The 16,206-nt window shown below is 40.7% G+C and overlaps 1 protein-coding gene and 3 non-coding genes across 5 annotated transcripts; 1 reads left to right on the top strand and 3 right to left on the bottom strand.

Annotated features, from left to right (window-relative positions):
• Positions 1-1,683: 1,683 nt before the first annotated feature.
• On the bottom strand, positions 1,684-9,267 carry HMGN4 (high mobility group nucleosomal binding domain 4). 2 transcript variants are annotated; one of them, XM_012742098.2, is made up of 3 exons: positions 8,958-9,044; positions 4,839-5,001; positions 1,684-3,471 (listed from the first exon to the last, which is right to left on the bottom strand). In XM_012742098.2, exons 2-3 carry the CDS (start codon positions 4,866-4,868, stop codon positions 3,121-3,123), a joined length of 381 nt encoding a protein of 126 aa, XP_012597552.1. In that variant the 5' UTR covers positions 4,869-5,001; positions 8,958-9,044; the 3' UTR covers positions 1,684-3,120. The 2 variants fall into 2 exon arrangements, with proteins under 2 accessions (XP_012597552.1, XP_012597555.1); XM_012742101.3 differs by lacking the exon at positions 4,839-5,001 and having other exon boundaries at positions 8,958-9,267.
• Positions 9,268-9,357: 90 nt separating this feature from the next.
• On the bottom strand, positions 9,358-9,430 carry TRNAV-CAC (transfer RNA valine (anticodon CAC)). Its single transcript has one exon. It is a non-coding gene; the product is annotated as a tRNA-Val (tRNA).
• A 735-nt stretch (positions 9,431-10,165) lies between these two features.
• On the bottom strand, positions 10,166-10,238 carry TRNAR-ACG (transfer RNA arginine (anticodon ACG)). The gene has a single exon. It is a non-coding gene; the product is annotated as a tRNA-Arg (tRNA).
• A 4,762-nt stretch (positions 10,239-15,000) lies between these two features.
• TRNAT-AGU (transfer RNA threonine (anticodon AGU)) lies at positions 15,001-15,074 on the top strand. The gene has a single exon. It is a non-coding gene; the product is annotated as a tRNA-Thr (tRNA).
• Positions 15,075-16,206: the final 1,132 nt, after the last annotated feature.

Raw genomic sequence — 16,206 nt, 5'->3', positions numbered from 1 at the left:
CCTTTTCCCCACTTCTTGTCTGATCACCTACTATATGTTTTTATTTTGCTGTTCAGGTGTCAACAAGCTCCAGGAAGTCCTCCCTAAGACCCCTTCATGCTCTGGCATCAGGGTTCTAGTCTTCTTCAGTGTTACCGACAACACAAAGCACACTATTGTGTGGTGGCCTATCTCTCTACCACATTTGACTTTGAGCTCAGAAGACAGAGAATGTTTCTTTTATCTTTGATCCTGATTTGTTGTCTACCAAAGAGAAAGTACAGATAAATGTTTGTTGTTTACCAAAGAAAATGGAATGGCAATAGTTCAGCAGAGGAAGCATAGTGACACAGCAGGACAAAGCAGAATTGCCAGCAATTCACTATTACAAAGGGAAATATTGTTGAAATTATGTAATTCCAGTTTTAGTATATACACTACTGGGTTTAGTAAGGGCCTCATATGGAGAGGCCTGGCCCTGGCCCTGTTTTGCAGAGTAATTTTTTTTGTTTTTCTTTTCAGTTTTCAGTAGTCATAAGATCTTGGTAAATATGAATTATTTTTTTTCAAATTTCCAACAGAGCTTTATGCATCAGTATGCTAACTGGGTAAATTATAATGCTAATCAGTTCCAGATAGTATCTCTAATTCTTTTAGAAACTTTGCAAAATAGGTGTGATTTCTTGCTTTGCTACTGAGGAAACTGTGGCTCAGAAAGGTTAAGCAATCATCCAAGCTTGGCATTCATTATTTACTGCCAACTCTCTCACACTTCACATCCAATTCACTCTCCTCCACAGCTCCCTACCAGGTCCAGGTCATCAACATGTTTTGCCTGGACTTTTGTGACAACTGCCTAACTGGTCTTCCTCCTTCCACACGTAGCCTTTTATAGTTTATTGCCCGTGCAGCAGCCATACACACACATATATACATATATTTACAGGCATACATACATATGTATACACCACCTTAGATTGCGTCATTTCTTTGCTCAAAACTATAATAGCATTCCATTACTTTCAGAGAAAATGTATAGGCTGCAAAAATCCTTCATTTTTTGGCCCTGGCTATCTCTGCAATCGTACCAACTATCACTCTTCCTCACCCTCACTCCAGTTCAGTTGTTTTTGCTTCCTTGTTCTTCCTCAGCATGCCAAATACATTTTCACCTCATCTTTTTGCACTTGCTATTTATTCCCTCTGCTGGAATGCTTTCCCCTCAGATTCACATCTTTTGTTCTTTTACTTAATTAGGGCTCTGTTCAAATGTTGTTTCATTGGAGGACTTCCCTAATCACTCTAAATAGCACCCACCTACACTTCTTTACTTAAAGCTTTTTGTCACATAAATTTGTGTACTTTCTACCCTTTCCCCCCTCTCCATTTGGAACATAAGCTTTGAGAAAGCAAAGACTTTTTTTTTTTTTTTACTGCTGTTATCTCCAGCATCTGGACTATGCCTAACATTAGAAAAAGGAATAAAATGTATAAGGACTAAGAATAAACAAAATATGTACAAAATATATGGTTGTCTATATAGTAAACACACAAGAATTTACAGATATGAGTATTAATTAGAGGTAGTAAGGTTGCTGGTTACAAAAATTAAAACCAACATTAGCTAAAAACAGAAAATGTAATAACTAAAAATATAGCATATAAACGTTTTAGGAAGTTCCTAGGAAATATTAACAAAAGACATTTATGGAGAAAATTATAAAACTTTATTGAAAGATATTTAAAAAGCCTAAATAGAGAGCTATAACACATTTATGGACTGGAAGACAACATTGCAAAGATGACTTGGCTCACCAAATTAATTTATAAATTTAATACAAATACAATCAAAATTCCAACATGTTTTTGGTTTGTTTGATTTAGAACTTGTCAATATAATCATAGAAGTTGTATGGAAGAGCAAATGCCTATGAATGGCCAAGACACTCACAAGGAAAAGAAAATCAGTGGTAATGTTGGAGATAGAGGAGAAATTGGTCAACACTATGACAAAATGTGCAGGCATTTCGGTTTTTATCAAGATATTTTTCTAAAGTTGTGGTAATTAGGACTGTATAGTTCTGCCACAAGGTTAGACAAATTGACAAGTGAGTCAGAATAGAAACCATCAACAGACCTACACACATACGAAAAACTTAATTTATGAAAGAGCCAGTGTTACAGATCAGTGGGGAAAGGTTGAACTTTTCAGTAAATAGTGCTGAGACAAGCACTTATCCATATGGGAAAAAATATTAAATTGAACTTCTACCTCATACTTTTCATAAAAATCAGTTCAGGGCAGACTACAGACAAACGTGAAAAGCAAAACGACAAAACTTTTACAAGGCAGTAAAGAATATCTTTATGACTTTGGGTAGGAAATGATCTCCCCAAGCCAATTATATTCAGTTTTATAAGATACTTTTCAAAAACAGTTACTTCTAGCAGGACATAGGTGACAACCTATAACATTTTATAACTTCCAAACTCCTCTCCTGAAAAAGTCACTGTAAAAAGTCAACATCTTTTGTTGCTGCTTTGAACAGGAAAGGCTTTCAGAGTGGTGGACACTTCACATGAGGCATCTATAAGCTTTTCACAGTCCAACTCTGACATGGAGGAAATGAACTAAAACCTGCAGAGTTCAACACAGGATGAATCTATGAACTAAAAATAGGAATCTTGACTCTTTTGAATGACAATATCTCAATGTCATCACCTGAGAGCCTGAGTTTTTTGTTACCTAACACAGTTAATTTTAGGGGTGGCAAGGCTAGGTCTATGCTGATGGCATCAGGGAAGGAGAAGACATGAAGTTTAGCTTCCCCACACTGTAAGGCTTCTGTGCCAAAGTGGCTAACATGTGAATGTCAGAGAGTTTCTCCTGGGAACCAAGAACAATCTTCAAAAACCAAAACAGAAAATCCTGTTTTCCCCTATTTCAATTCAGTTTCTGAGATACACTCTATTAGTGGTATTTGCCCTTTCCACAAAAAACAACAAAGTGTCCTGGGTGCTAACAACATAACTTAAAAAAAAATAAAACCCAATCCTACATTTTTATAAAACTTGACTTAAAAAAAATAGCATTTCAAACACTAGAGTCATTAGAAGTAGAGAGCTATCAAAAACATACATTCACTTGGCATCCCCAGTGCCTTCTGCTTTCTGGGACTGGACTGTAGAGGCATCTTGGTTTTTTGCAGGGTTGTTCCCATCCTTGCCAGTATCTGCTTTTCCTTTTCTTCCTTTGGGCAGCTTCTCTCCTTTCTTTGCAGGGGCCTTTTTAGGTCTGGGCTCTGGTTTTGGAGGGGCAGGTTTAGCAGACAACCGTGCTGATCTCCTCTGTGGTTCATCCTTCATCTTCGCTTTATCACCCTTAGCATCTCCTTTTGCCTTTCTCTTGGGCATGGTGGCTGCAGTGCTTGGCAGGTGGCTTTGCCAGTCCAAGGGGTGCTTATCTTCCTTACACTGCTCCTGGAAAGATTTCTTTAGCAAGACATAAAAAGTGTAACCCATAAAGGGAAAGACAGACAAATTTAACATTAAAAATCAAATTTAGCTATATTATTAATAACTTGTATATATCAAAAAGATAGCATAAAAGTAAAATAATAAGTTACCAACTGTGCAAAGATATTTGTAACATATATAACTGACAAAGGATTAGAATACAGAATATATAAAGAATTCCTGGGCTGGGCCAGGTGGCTCATGCCTGTAATCCTACACTTTGGGAGGCTAACATAGGATAGCTCGAGGCCAGGAGTTTGCGACCAGCCTGGGTAACATAGTAGTAAGACCCCCATCTCTATAAAAAAAAATAAACAAAGAATTCCTACAGATCCATGAGAAAAAGACAAAATGAAAAATTTAAAACTATGGGCAAAAGTGTTAACAAGTAGTTTGAAGAAGCATGAATGGGGAATAAGCACATAAAATATGTAATAGGAGAACCATAGGATATAACATTTTATACCCATCAAATTTATGAAAACTAAGTTGTCTGATAATATCAATGGCTCAGCAGATGTCAACCAATCAAAACCCTTATGTAGTGATGGGTGGGGGTGTATGTGTGCAAATTAGTGTATTCACTTTGGAAAACAATGTGGTATTATGTAAAGCAATTTTTTTTTTTTTTTTTTTTTTTGAGACAGAGTCTCCCTTTGTTGTCCAGGCTAGAGTGAGTGCCATGGCGTCAGCCTAGCTCACAGCAACCTCAAACTCCTGGACTCGAGCGATCCTTCTGCCTCAGCCTCCCGAGTAGCTGGGACTACAGGCATGCGCCACCATGCCCGGCTAATTTTTTATATACATATCAGTTGGCCAATTAATTTCTTTCTATTTATAGTAGAGACGGGTCTCGCTCTTGCTCAGGCTGGTTTTGAACTCCTGACCTCGAGCAATCCGCCCGCCTCGGCCTCCCAGAGAGCTAGGATTACAGGCGTGAGCCACCACGCCCGGCCTATGTAAAGCAATTTTACTTCTAGATGTTTACTTAGAGGGATTTATGGAGGTGTGCACAGAAGACCCCTACAAGAATGTTTATAGTAACACTGCAATTTCAAAAAACTGTAAACCATTCGAATGTCTTTCAATAGTAGAATGGATAAATACATTTTGGTAATATCTATAAAAGGGAATACTATTCAGCAGCAGAAACAAATAGTTATTATAGCTACAATGCAAAAACAAGGACGAATCACAAGAACAAAATGTTGAGCAAAAAAAAGCAAGTTATAGAAAAATATGTATAGATCCATTTACATGTGTAAAATAATGTCATGTTTAGGGTACAAGCAAGTAGTAAAATTAATAAAAGGGATAAATATAAAAATTGGGACAGGGATTACCTCTGATTCCTGGGGTTGGGAAAGGGACATGTTTGGAGAGGGCAGGGGGTATGGAGCTTAGTCCAGAGATAAGGAGGTAGGAGTGGCATTCTCTTCCTTCAACTGAAGAGGAGGGAAGCACATGGCTGATGTGTTCTCTCTATCTTACATATAAAAATTGTATCTGTTGAAGAATAAAAATATTTTTAAAATATGCGTACTCGAGAGCACAAATTCAGAGCCATATAGGTAGGAATAGAAAAGATTTATTTTGAGTTTGAGTAATTAGAACCTGGGCCTATGGCTGGCAATCATGGGCTCTTATGACTTTTTTTTTAAGCTTTTGGCCAAGATTAGCTACTCAGACCTTCTGCTCCACCCTTAAAAACATTTCCTGGGAAATTTTGTAACACTGTTAGCTGCCCCCACTCCACAATATTATATTTTAAGAAAAACAATTATCTTGTTTCTAAATTACTCCAGAGTTTTGATTTTTTGCTGGCCCTCACATCTAAATATACTGGGCAAACATTGTCATATGTGAGCAAACTTAGATATGATTTGTAATTCCCAAGGCTAACAGAATAACTGCTGTTAAGCATGCTAAAACATTCAATTATCCATTCCCCACCCCCCCAATTTTTCATTATAACTAGAATTTCTGAAAATTTTGCATTTTTCTTTCCTTCTTATGGAACGGAGGGGAAAGATAGTATAAAGAAGAGGGAAGAACCAAAGTGGGAGTGTGCCTTGAACTAGTCGTCATTATTTCCCTTGGTACTTTGTAAGGCACTCTGGGAACAAGGATTATAATGAAACAGTTCTGTTTAAATGTTGAACAGCTCTTCACTGGAAAGCTAATGTGAAATTAGCTGCATCCTTCTCTTCTCTGTGCTTTCCCTTGCCTTTTTTTCAGGGAGACTGAATTACTGAGGGGTCAAAAAGTAGCTGTGCCACTGACTTCTCTGTTGCTGTTGAGACACACTGCAGTTCCAATCCAGCTACGCCTGACCTGTTCTCGTAGGAAAACATTCTTCTTTAGAAATTAGGTGAATTTATGCCTAATTTTTGCCCCTTTGCCTCTCCCCTACACACACTCTAAGTAAATGTTTTCATAATTCTTAGAAAACAAAAGTTTTTTTAAAAAAATGCAATTTCAGACACAATAAAGAAAAATAATTTTTAAAGAAAATAATTGAGAAGGATGCCAGAGATCATATAGGTCAGCTTTGGGTATGGTAACAGTGTGACCAGAAAGAAATGGGTAGGAGAAAGATATTTATTTTTACAACAAAGGAACCAATATTGAGAGACATTTTATGGCATGAAAATCATCTGGTATAATAGAAGGGTGACTTGATTTACACCTGTTGCCTTAGTATAGTTTTTAATAATGCTCTGCCAGGTATGGTGGTTCACTCCTATAATCCAAGCACTTTCGGAGGCCAAGACAGGAGGATCACTTGAGCCCAGGAGTTCAAGGCTGTAGTGAGCTATGACTGAGTCACTGCACTCTAGCCTGGACTATAGAGCAAGACCTTGTCCCTTAAAAAAAAAAAAAAAAAAAGCTCCCTTTTACTCTCAAAGAGTGTCCCAACTCAGACAATAAATATTAAGGTTATACTAAATAGTCTGCATATATTCTTAGAGACCTTTATGTTAAGAGAATGACAGTGTTTAACCATAAGAGTGAGCTTTTGATCTAGGACACACTTCCTTAAAGAATGGACATTCCATACCATTCTCCTTCCATCTTACTCCAAAATTGTGTTTCTCAGCCCATCTCCTTGTGTGGGAATGATCACACAATCTGTTTCCTATGTGTTAGGGTTTTAGTCTTCTTCAAATTATATCCCTTGTAATCCATCCCAAGTAGGGGGGACATGATCCCCATGTGTCAAATGCCAAAATACAGCAGTGAAGTTTAAATTAATTGGCAGAAATAGATTTAAAAAAAAGCCTAACAGTGAGATGAAAAGCAAAATAGGGTCTTGAAAGAAGTAATTAAGGTAAACTGGGGTCTTATGGGCGGGCCCTAATCCAAAATGACTGCTATTCTTATAGGAAGAGGAGATTAGTAGGACACAGACAACACAGAGGGACACATGTGAGAACATAATGAGGAGGTGGGCCATCTATAAGCCAAGGAAAGAGGCCTCAGAAGAAACCAACCCTGTCGACACCCTGATCTTGGATTTCTAGCCTCTAGAACTGTGAGGAAATTAATTTCTGTTGGTTACACCACCCAGTCTGTGGTACTTTGTTATAGCAGCCATAGCAGACTAACACGGTAGGGAATAGTGTAAGAACTTGGTGACCTGGGACACATCTTGGATTAGATTAATTTTGAGATCTTGCCCATGTTCTCAAAATCTTTTGTTTTCTGTTTTTTTCTTTCATAGCAAGTCTGTCTTAGGTGTCTGTGGACCAACCTCATCTAGTACTCACTCCCACCAGCAAACAGATGCAAGCTCCATTTTAGCAGCATCATTTTGCTCCCCTAATGAATACTAAACTGGATTTCCAGGAGGTAGTTCTAACTTGGATTCTAGCCTTAATCCCTTCCCGCAAATCAGAAAGCTACTCTCTTCTTCCCTGCCTCTTACTTATGGAGAGATAGTGTCTTTGGGTTGGAGGGAAGACCAAGACTTACTTATGGAGAGATAGTGCCTTTGGTTTGGAAGAAGGTTACTAATGCTAAACTTACGAAGGAGACAATAAAGGATATATTAAAAGGAAGAGATTCATATACAAAATGCAATATGCTACAGGAACAAGAGGTCACATGCTATCAGTCACTTTTCAGGGCCTACTAGTTCTCCATCTTCCAAAGTATTACCGACACAGCATGAACTTCCATTTGAGGTTAAGTGAGAGATTGGGGAGGCAGATGTTGAAAGGAAGGGTAATGGGCAGGGTGTCTATGAAAGGGTAGGGCTGCTGCTGCATCTTATATCTGGTTTAAAGAGGAGTGAACCCATAGGCCCCCCAAACAAACTGTCACCCACCTGCAAAGGTTGGTCAGGGGTACAGCTTCTGGGCTAAAGTACTGCTGCCGATTGGCATCATAGAAAGATGGAGAGAATAAATCCCTGCCACCTCCCTGGCCCCAGTGATCTTGCCCTCTTGCAGGGAACCACATTACCTTGCGTTTCTGGGGCTGTTTTTCTGAGTGGTATAGAAGAGATTTTAAATAAAAATGTATTAGACAAATTGCTTTTGAGCCATATTGTCTTACTAACCAGGACATTATCTTGCTAGCTAAAATATTATCTTGTTAAGGGAACCAGCAAGATGATAAAAGCATGGGTCTTTCAGAGAAGTTATGAAGTTAAGGAGTTATAGGTTTGGGACAGGCAATCCCTATCCAAACATCCTGTTTAAGAAAATGATAAAATGAAGAAATACTGAGGATACACCTGGGGCCGTCAGGTGGCACATCAAGACTTCTTTCCTATAAAAGCGTTTGATTGATCCAACTAACTTGTAAGCAAGACAAGTGTCAGGCAGAGGTCCACAGCCAAACACCAGAGCACAAGTCCTGATTTTAAACAGGTGCTGCCAATGACTTTTCTCGAGCTGCAAGGCAAGACGCAGAATCGACAGTTCGGCCATTTCTTAACTTTGGGATCTATTTTTCTCTTTTTGACTGGGATAGCAGAAGGTCAAAGTGAAGGAAGACTAGCCCCTTCGGTGTCCTCTCAATGGAGGTTTCCGAAGGCGACGCCCTGTACATTGGGAAGCGAAGGAGAGCCCAGGACAAGCTCAGTCCACCCGCCACAACCTCTTCAAGGCCACAGTCCGGTGAGCTCAATCTTTTCAAATCCTCTCCTCTTTTTCCTTTTATCTGCCCTAAAGCGCCCATGGGGTCTTATCCCTGTCCAGCCTACGTATTTCTGTGTTCCCCCATCTCCTGGATTCTGCCTATTCCAGGGATTCACACTCGGAGCTCGAAGATATATTGCGGTTGGTCTCAAGATGAGAGGGCAAGACAGGGCCGTCGGAGGCCAAGGCCGCTAATTACGACCAAGGCCACATCGCAAGAGGATACCAAGTATATGGAGGGCGGCGGGACCACCAACCGCCCCCCGCCCCTTTTCCGGAGGAGCACATGAGACATGAGGCCTGCGAGACACTTACCCGAGTCTCGTGGCCGTTTGAGGGGCTCGGGAGTCCCAGCTGCGGCCCTGGACTCACTGCTGCGCTCGACTTGGGCCGGGCCAGCGCAGGCGCTGGGACAGTGAGGACGAGCGGAGCCGGGCACCACCGGGCACCGCCGGCAACAGGAAGGCGAGGGGAGGCGGGGATGCGCTTCCGGGGCTGCAGGCGGCGGGCCGCCCCGCGTCTGAGCTCGGGAGAGCCTCCGGTTCTCCCTCTTGTGATACGTGGGTCCGCCTCCGAGGCCCACGGACTCTGGACCCACCCAGAGCGGCACAGCACCAGCACTGAGGCCCTGATCTAGCAAGACAGGAAATTTATGATGGCATGGAATTCTTTTAAAAAATATTCAGTAACCGGTTTTGTGAGGTAAAACGAAGGCTGTTTCCGCCCGGTTTCGAACCGGGGACCTTTCGCGTGTGAGGCGAACGTGATAACCACTACACTACGGAAACTTCAGAAATGGGATTGCCCAAGTCAGCACTTCACTCTGTGTAACACCCTCTTTCCCTGTCCTGGTAACGGTGTCTGGTGTCAGTGTGCGCATGCGCATCCTTACCGGCCTCTCAAACCAGACAACCAAAGCACAGACTAACCCCTTGCAGGGTTCAGACCTGAAGGCAAATCCTTAATAATTTATTCTACAAATGTGACTAGATGAGAAAGAACAAAATAGAGATTTTACTGTTTCTGAATAACCCTTCATTATTATTATTGCTCAACCTGAAGATTTTGCTGTCTTCCCCTTTGCTTAATAGGTTACTTCAAACTTATTAATTTATCTATTTTGAGACAGAGTCTCGGTGTGTCGCCCAGGCAAGAGTGCCGTGCTATCAGCCTAGTTCACAGCAACCTCAAACTCTTGGGCTCAAGCAGTCCTCCTGCCTCTGCCTTCCAGAGTGCTAGGATTATAGTCGTGAGCCACCGACCGGCCCAAATAGTCAAAATGGACTGAAAAGGGGGACACAATTTGGGGACGGCGAACGTTTCTCTAGCTACGCTTTGGTTAGCGCCACCACATGGTCGGACGTGGAATTTGCTCTGCAAAGAAGTGATGACTCCTGTGATCAAAAGCCGGGTACTTTTGCTTCCGATATTTCTAGGCAACCTTTACCGTGCATGAATTTTCTTAATCCATTGAACTCCAGTACAATTGGGAAGGGAAAGAAATAAAACAAGCCCTTGCACACCGAGCCAGCCAGGAGTCGAACCTGGAATCTTCTGATCCGTAGTCAGACGCGTTATCCATTGCGTCACTGGCCCTGCACATGAGAAATATGGCGGCAGATATGCCTTCATAAGAAATTAGTCTGCGGCACTGGCCCCACCTGCAACGTCTGGGCTGTGGCTGAAAGTCGCGTTTGCTGGTTTTATCTAGGCTCGTAGCATATGGTCTCTCTGGGGGCTACTTGTGCACACGCGCCATTGTCTTTACTCCTCTCTTGGTCTGTCTCTGCAGGCTGAAAAATGGTTGTGAAAGGCAAACTCCACACCCTCTCTGCCACAGTATCTCCTTTCCATTCATGAGGTCATTCATGCAATCTGTATTGCTGTTCAAAGCACTGGAGATGCAACCATGAAGAAAACAGGTGCGACTCCCTGGCCGCGGTGGAGACAGATAATAAAGCGCGAAATAAATAAAATAATGGTGATAAGCGCCTGGAGAAAAAAAACATAAAACAGGGAAAGGGGATATGAAAGTCCAGCAGTGAAGGTGATGAACGAGAGAGAAATGAGAATATCAGGGGGGAAATAGTGATCTGCAACAGGAGAAAATCGCCAAGGGAAAGGCCTGGAGGTAGGAGCCGGCTTGGGAGTAATAATGTTGAGAAAGCTGGTGCTGAGTGGAGCGAGATAGGAAACCCTGGGAGATCACCTTTGGCTTTGTAGACCTGTGGTCCCCAACCCTGGTTTGCCGCCTGTTCCTGGCCGCACAGCAGGGGAGGAGCGGGCGGGAGAGCCAACGCAAGCTTCATCTGTATTTTCAGCTGCTCCGGGTTGCTGGCATCACCGCCTGAGCTCCGCCTTCTGTCAGATCAGCAGCGGTATTAGATTCTGCATTATAGTGAGTTGTATAATAAGTGACCAATAAATGTAATGCGCTTGAATTATCCCGAAACCATCTCCCGCTGAACACCCCCCCCCCAGAAATTGTCTTCCATGAATCGGTCCCTGGTACCAAAAAGGTTGGGGACCACTGTTGTAGACCCTTGTAAGGACTTTGGCTAGTACTCTATAGGAAATTATCTGACTTTTTTGGCTCTCTGTGGGTCGTTTAAAAAAAATTTTTTTTCAAGCAGTTACTAAGCAAGACTGTTCTAGGCACACTCACTGCATGCTGCTCCTACCACAAGGCCTGTATCTCTGAAGTTTACGCCTCTGAAAAGAGCATCATCAACTCGTATGCATGCTTTGAAAGCAAACAAGTGTCTCAGATGTGTTTCAGTCTCTATATTTCTTAGAAGAAATCATTATCCCATGCCTGGTAGCACTGTAAATAAGTTGAGGGCTGAACAGAAGTAAAACTGCCTGATATTGTGAATATACACTTTGAGATTAAAAAATATTTGTTTTCAGTTTATAAGGTTTCCAAAGCCCTTACAAAAAATACTCTGCTTTCTGCATAAACGTTAAGGTAGACACAGTTATAGATTCCTTCCTAGACAATACAATATGGATCTTCTCAAGTTTTAGACTATGGACTCCTAGGATAGTGTGGTGATTATGGACTCCACTTCAGAATGATACTTTTCAATATAAAAACTTAATACATAAGATTTCAAAAGGAGACCAATTATGTTGAAATATGTTACCAAAACATTTTAAGATTATGAGATAGTAATATTTGTGTGATCCTTTATTATTACACTAAATGATAATATCCAGCAGGGGCCTGGGAGTTCTCATAAATAGTATAATCTCAGCCGGGTTTGGTGGCTCATGCCTGTAATGCTAGCACTCTGGGAGGCTGAGGTGGGAGGATTACTAGAGGTCAGGAGTTCGAAACAGCCTGAGTAAGAGCCGGACCCTGTCTCTACTATAAACAGAAAGAAATTAATTGGCCAACTGATATATATATATATATATATAGAAAAAATTAGCCGGGAATGGTGGCACATGCCTGTAGTCCCAACTACTTAGGAGGCTGAGGCAGTAGGATTGCTTGAGCCCAGGAGTTTGAGGTTGCTGTGAGCTAGGCCACGACACTCACTCTAACCTGGGCAACAAAGTGAGACTGTCTCAAAAAAACAAAAACAAAAAAACAGTATAATCTCAAAGCAGTAATGAATATACATGATATTTTAAGGAATTTGTAACAACTATATTTTGATGTGAAAATATTTGTGTTTTCCAATAGTGATACTCATGAGAGTTTAAATACCACTGTGATTTATTGCTTACATTCATAATGGAAGAAAACACAAAACTTCAGTAACATCTTTTTCAAAATTAACATTTATTTTCTTATCCAAGTTCAGAGATCACCCTTTCCCCATTAGAAGTAAGAGTAGATTTCTGCTCTGAAGAGGAGTTTGGAAACATGAACAATTGTGCCTGAATATTCAGAAATGAAACAAACTGGGATGCCTTCTGCTCCTATTTCATCCTCATCACACACCCAGGATTGGATGGCCAGATCCTAGGGCATCCTTGGAAGTCACAGGTCCCATCCTACACTTCCAAAGTGGGCTTTAATCCAACTACTTGGAGGTCTGTCCACATTTGCTCTCCTCGGTGTTTGTTTACAAAAATTTCCCTTTGTTTTATAGATTTTGAAGGCCTTTCTTGGCTGCTTCAAATTTTTCAGCCATATTTATTACAAGGAAGGCTTTTATTTTGTTTCTGGAAATCTTTCTACTGGGGGTTCTTTTCTGACAGTTCTATAATAGTTCCAGCTTCCAGTCTTTTCTTCAGTGGTTATATCAGAGAAACAAAGTCCAGGAAAAAAAAAAAACAAAACTAGTAGGAGAATATGTATATTGGCTTGGATAATTGTGGGTGGGAATGGGCAAGTCTAAAATCTGTAGGGCAGGCAAAAGCTGATGTCCTAGTCTTGAAATGGAATTTCTTATTCCCTGGAGAAGCCTCTGATTTGCTCTTACTGTTTTTTAACTGATCGGATGAGGGCCACCTCCATTACCAAGGATAATCTCCTTTATTTAAAGTTGACTGATTGTAGATGTTAACCTACATAATAGGTTAATATTATGTAAATTTGTAAATATCTTCTGTAAGATATTTACAAAATATCTTCACAGCAACATACAGATTAGTGTTTAATTGAATAATTGGGTACTATAGCCCAGCCAAGTAGACACTATCACTATAAAACTATCACAGTGGTGAACTCTCCTCTGTGTCTCAGTTCACTATTTTTTCAGTTTTGCTCCCAAGCATATAGAAAACTGCACCATCTGCCACTCCCATATTTCTTTATGTTATTGTTGGTAGTGATCCGTACCTTCTGCAATTTCGGTTGTGTGGAGTAGAGCCAACGTGAGGCTTCCATGGTCCGTCCTGATCATCTTGATCATAGTGGGAACTGAGTGGTAGGGTTCACATCAAGATTTCTGTAAATGATTGCTTAAAGTCTCAGTTTCCAAGATTTATCTCTGGCTAGTTAAACTACTCCGTTGACATCCTACAAATTCTGCGCAGACTTTGTCAGCTGCCAGTCAAAGAAAAAACCCAAACCGAATATCATTGGCTCTGCTGCTTGTCACCTCCCACAGTTTGGTCAAAGCCATGTTAGTTGTGATTGCACTGTTTATGATGATTATATTGGCTCCAAGCACACTAATAATATGATGGTTAAGCTTATAATATTAAATAAATAGATGCTTATTTCATGAGTTGCAACCAAACTGAGTGTTGAGTTCATAGACTTTCACTCTTCTCATGAAAATAAGAACTCTAACAGGCATGAACTCATATTGTTCCCCCCATGATATATGTAGGCACAGGTAAGTGCCAATGGCTGCCTTATACTATGGCAGAGAAATCCTTCAAATATTAATACAGCTTAGAAATACTGAAATGCTGGTTTCAGCATTATCACAGGGACAAGAGATTTCAAGTAAAACAGCTAATCACAATTATAGGTGTCTCTTTGGAAAACTATAGCTATGGCAACAATTTACAAACTCTTTAGAGTTTCATTAAATCCCTTTGTTCAAATTATATTCCCAAGGACAGATTTATTTTAACCGAGAACAGAGTAATTTAGAAAGAGTTACAAATACAGAAGCCGGCATGACAATATAGAAGTTCTTGTGAAGGCTCTTATTTGACAACATATCAAATCAGGTACTTTGGACAAATATTAGGACAAAAAAACTTCTCTCTATGGCTACGGTAGGGAGGAGGCCTCTTCTTTATCTTTTTCCAAGATTAGGTTGTTAGTTACAAAGTCTTGCATTTTAAAGGAGCTACTCTGGAATTCCATTAGTTAATCTTATAAGCAAGAAGCAGATAGGTGGAACCCAATTTTAGCAGAAAGAAACCGGGTAAGGAATGACTGGAATTTTAATTAAATTTGAGTTTAATTTAAAAACCGTGAAATAAGAAACAGCTTGCTTCCTGTAGAGGCCCATTCTTGGTGCTGGGAGTGTTCTGATGTAAATGTGTTACACGACCTGGAGGAGTGTTCTGTAAAAGTTGCTGGCTCCCGCTTTTCCTACCCTGTACTCCCTGACGCCTCAGGTCATACTTGATCCAAGTTAGGATAAGCTGCTGAACTCCTGCCCTACGAAGCAGTTCCTTGGCGTGCTCCTCTGAGCGCACTGGGAAGTCAGGCTAGCGCCAGAATTGCATTTCCCCACCCAACCCCCGTGAGAAGGACTCAGTTGTCCTGCAGATGAGCGGTTTCTTAGGTCTTTTGGGGCGAGGTTAGGATTCTTCTTCAGGGTCTGAGGAAGCTTCTGGTTGCTCCTGATCCTTAGTAACAAGAAAATAAATAAATGCATGGAACAAAAGCAAATATCATTCCTTTTCCTTGCTGATTGGAGGATATACGAGGCGTGCTGGCTCCGTGGCTTAGCTGGTTAAAGCGCCTGTCTAGTAAACAGGAGATCCTGGGTTCGAATCCCAGCGGGGCCTTCGTTTTCTGCCTTCCGATTAACCATGGCCAATCCAAGTGTAAGCTTCCAAATTATTTTCCCCTATGGGCCGTCACCATGCTGTTTTATGTGGATCTGAAGGTGGACCCTTATTGTTCATGAAAAAAGGCAAAGATAAATTTGGCTTTCTTTTGGAAGAGCGAATTTCTGCATTTCTTGGTTTTCTTACATTTTTATTCCACAAGTAATGTTTTTTTAACAAATGCAAAAGGAACCAGGGAAAGCAGAAGGCAAACACCAAATTTAAACTACAAGCAACATTAAAATCTCTGGTCGTTCTATTTTCTTTCCTGGGGAAATCCCAAATGGATTCACTCTCACAATCTCCAGGCAATGTTTTTAGAAAGGTCAACCTTTGGAATAATTGATAAAGCTGTTGTTGAGAAGGTTGCAGCCTCTCTGACAATTCATAGCAGCCAGTAAAATCTAACCATATAAAACAATCTATGATTAACTATCTTAAAAAGTTGCATTGTCGTCAGAATTTTTTGGAAAGGAAAAATCTAAGTGCAAACAAATATTTGTCACTCTGACTTCGGAACAGAAACTTTCAAAGAGAAGCATCCATTTGCTTGCAACCAACCACGAGGTTGGGCATCATCCCATCCACTGAGGGGCTGAATAGAACAAAGGTTGAGGAAGAAGAAATTCGTTCCTTCTCCCCCACCCCCTGTTTGAAATCTTATCTTGTTTACTTCTGTTCTCAGACTAGGGTTTATATCATCAGCTCCCTGGGTTCTCAGACCTTTGAACTCAGACTGAATTATATCTCCTGCTTTTCTGGGTCTCCAGATGGCAGAAGGCAGACTGTGGGACTTCCCATCCTCCCATAAATGTGTAAGTTAATTCCTCATCATAAATATTAATCTCTCTCTATATATATAGCTATACAGATAGATATATAGAGATGTAGATATAGATAAATATACTATTAGTTTTGTATCTCTGAAGGACACTGACTAATATGAACAGATACTTTATTATGACAAAACAAAATTTGCCAGGCACTCGGCTAAGCATTTTATATATACTAAGTCATGCAATCCTCACAGCATACTGATGAAGTAAGGTACAATTATTCCCTCCATTTTAAAGAGGAGGGCACTAAGGCA

This window comes from Microcebus murinus, chromosome 15 (genome assembly GCF_040939455.1).
Source record: "Microcebus murinus isolate Inina chromosome 15, M.murinus_Inina_mat1.0, whole genome shotgun sequence".
NCBI classification, from domain to species: domain Eukaryota; kingdom Metazoa; phylum Chordata; class Mammalia; order Primates; family Cheirogaleidae; genus Microcebus; species Microcebus murinus.
The sequence above is the reverse complement of the archived record's forward strand: the minus strand, read 5'-3'. Positions and strand labels throughout refer to the sequence as shown.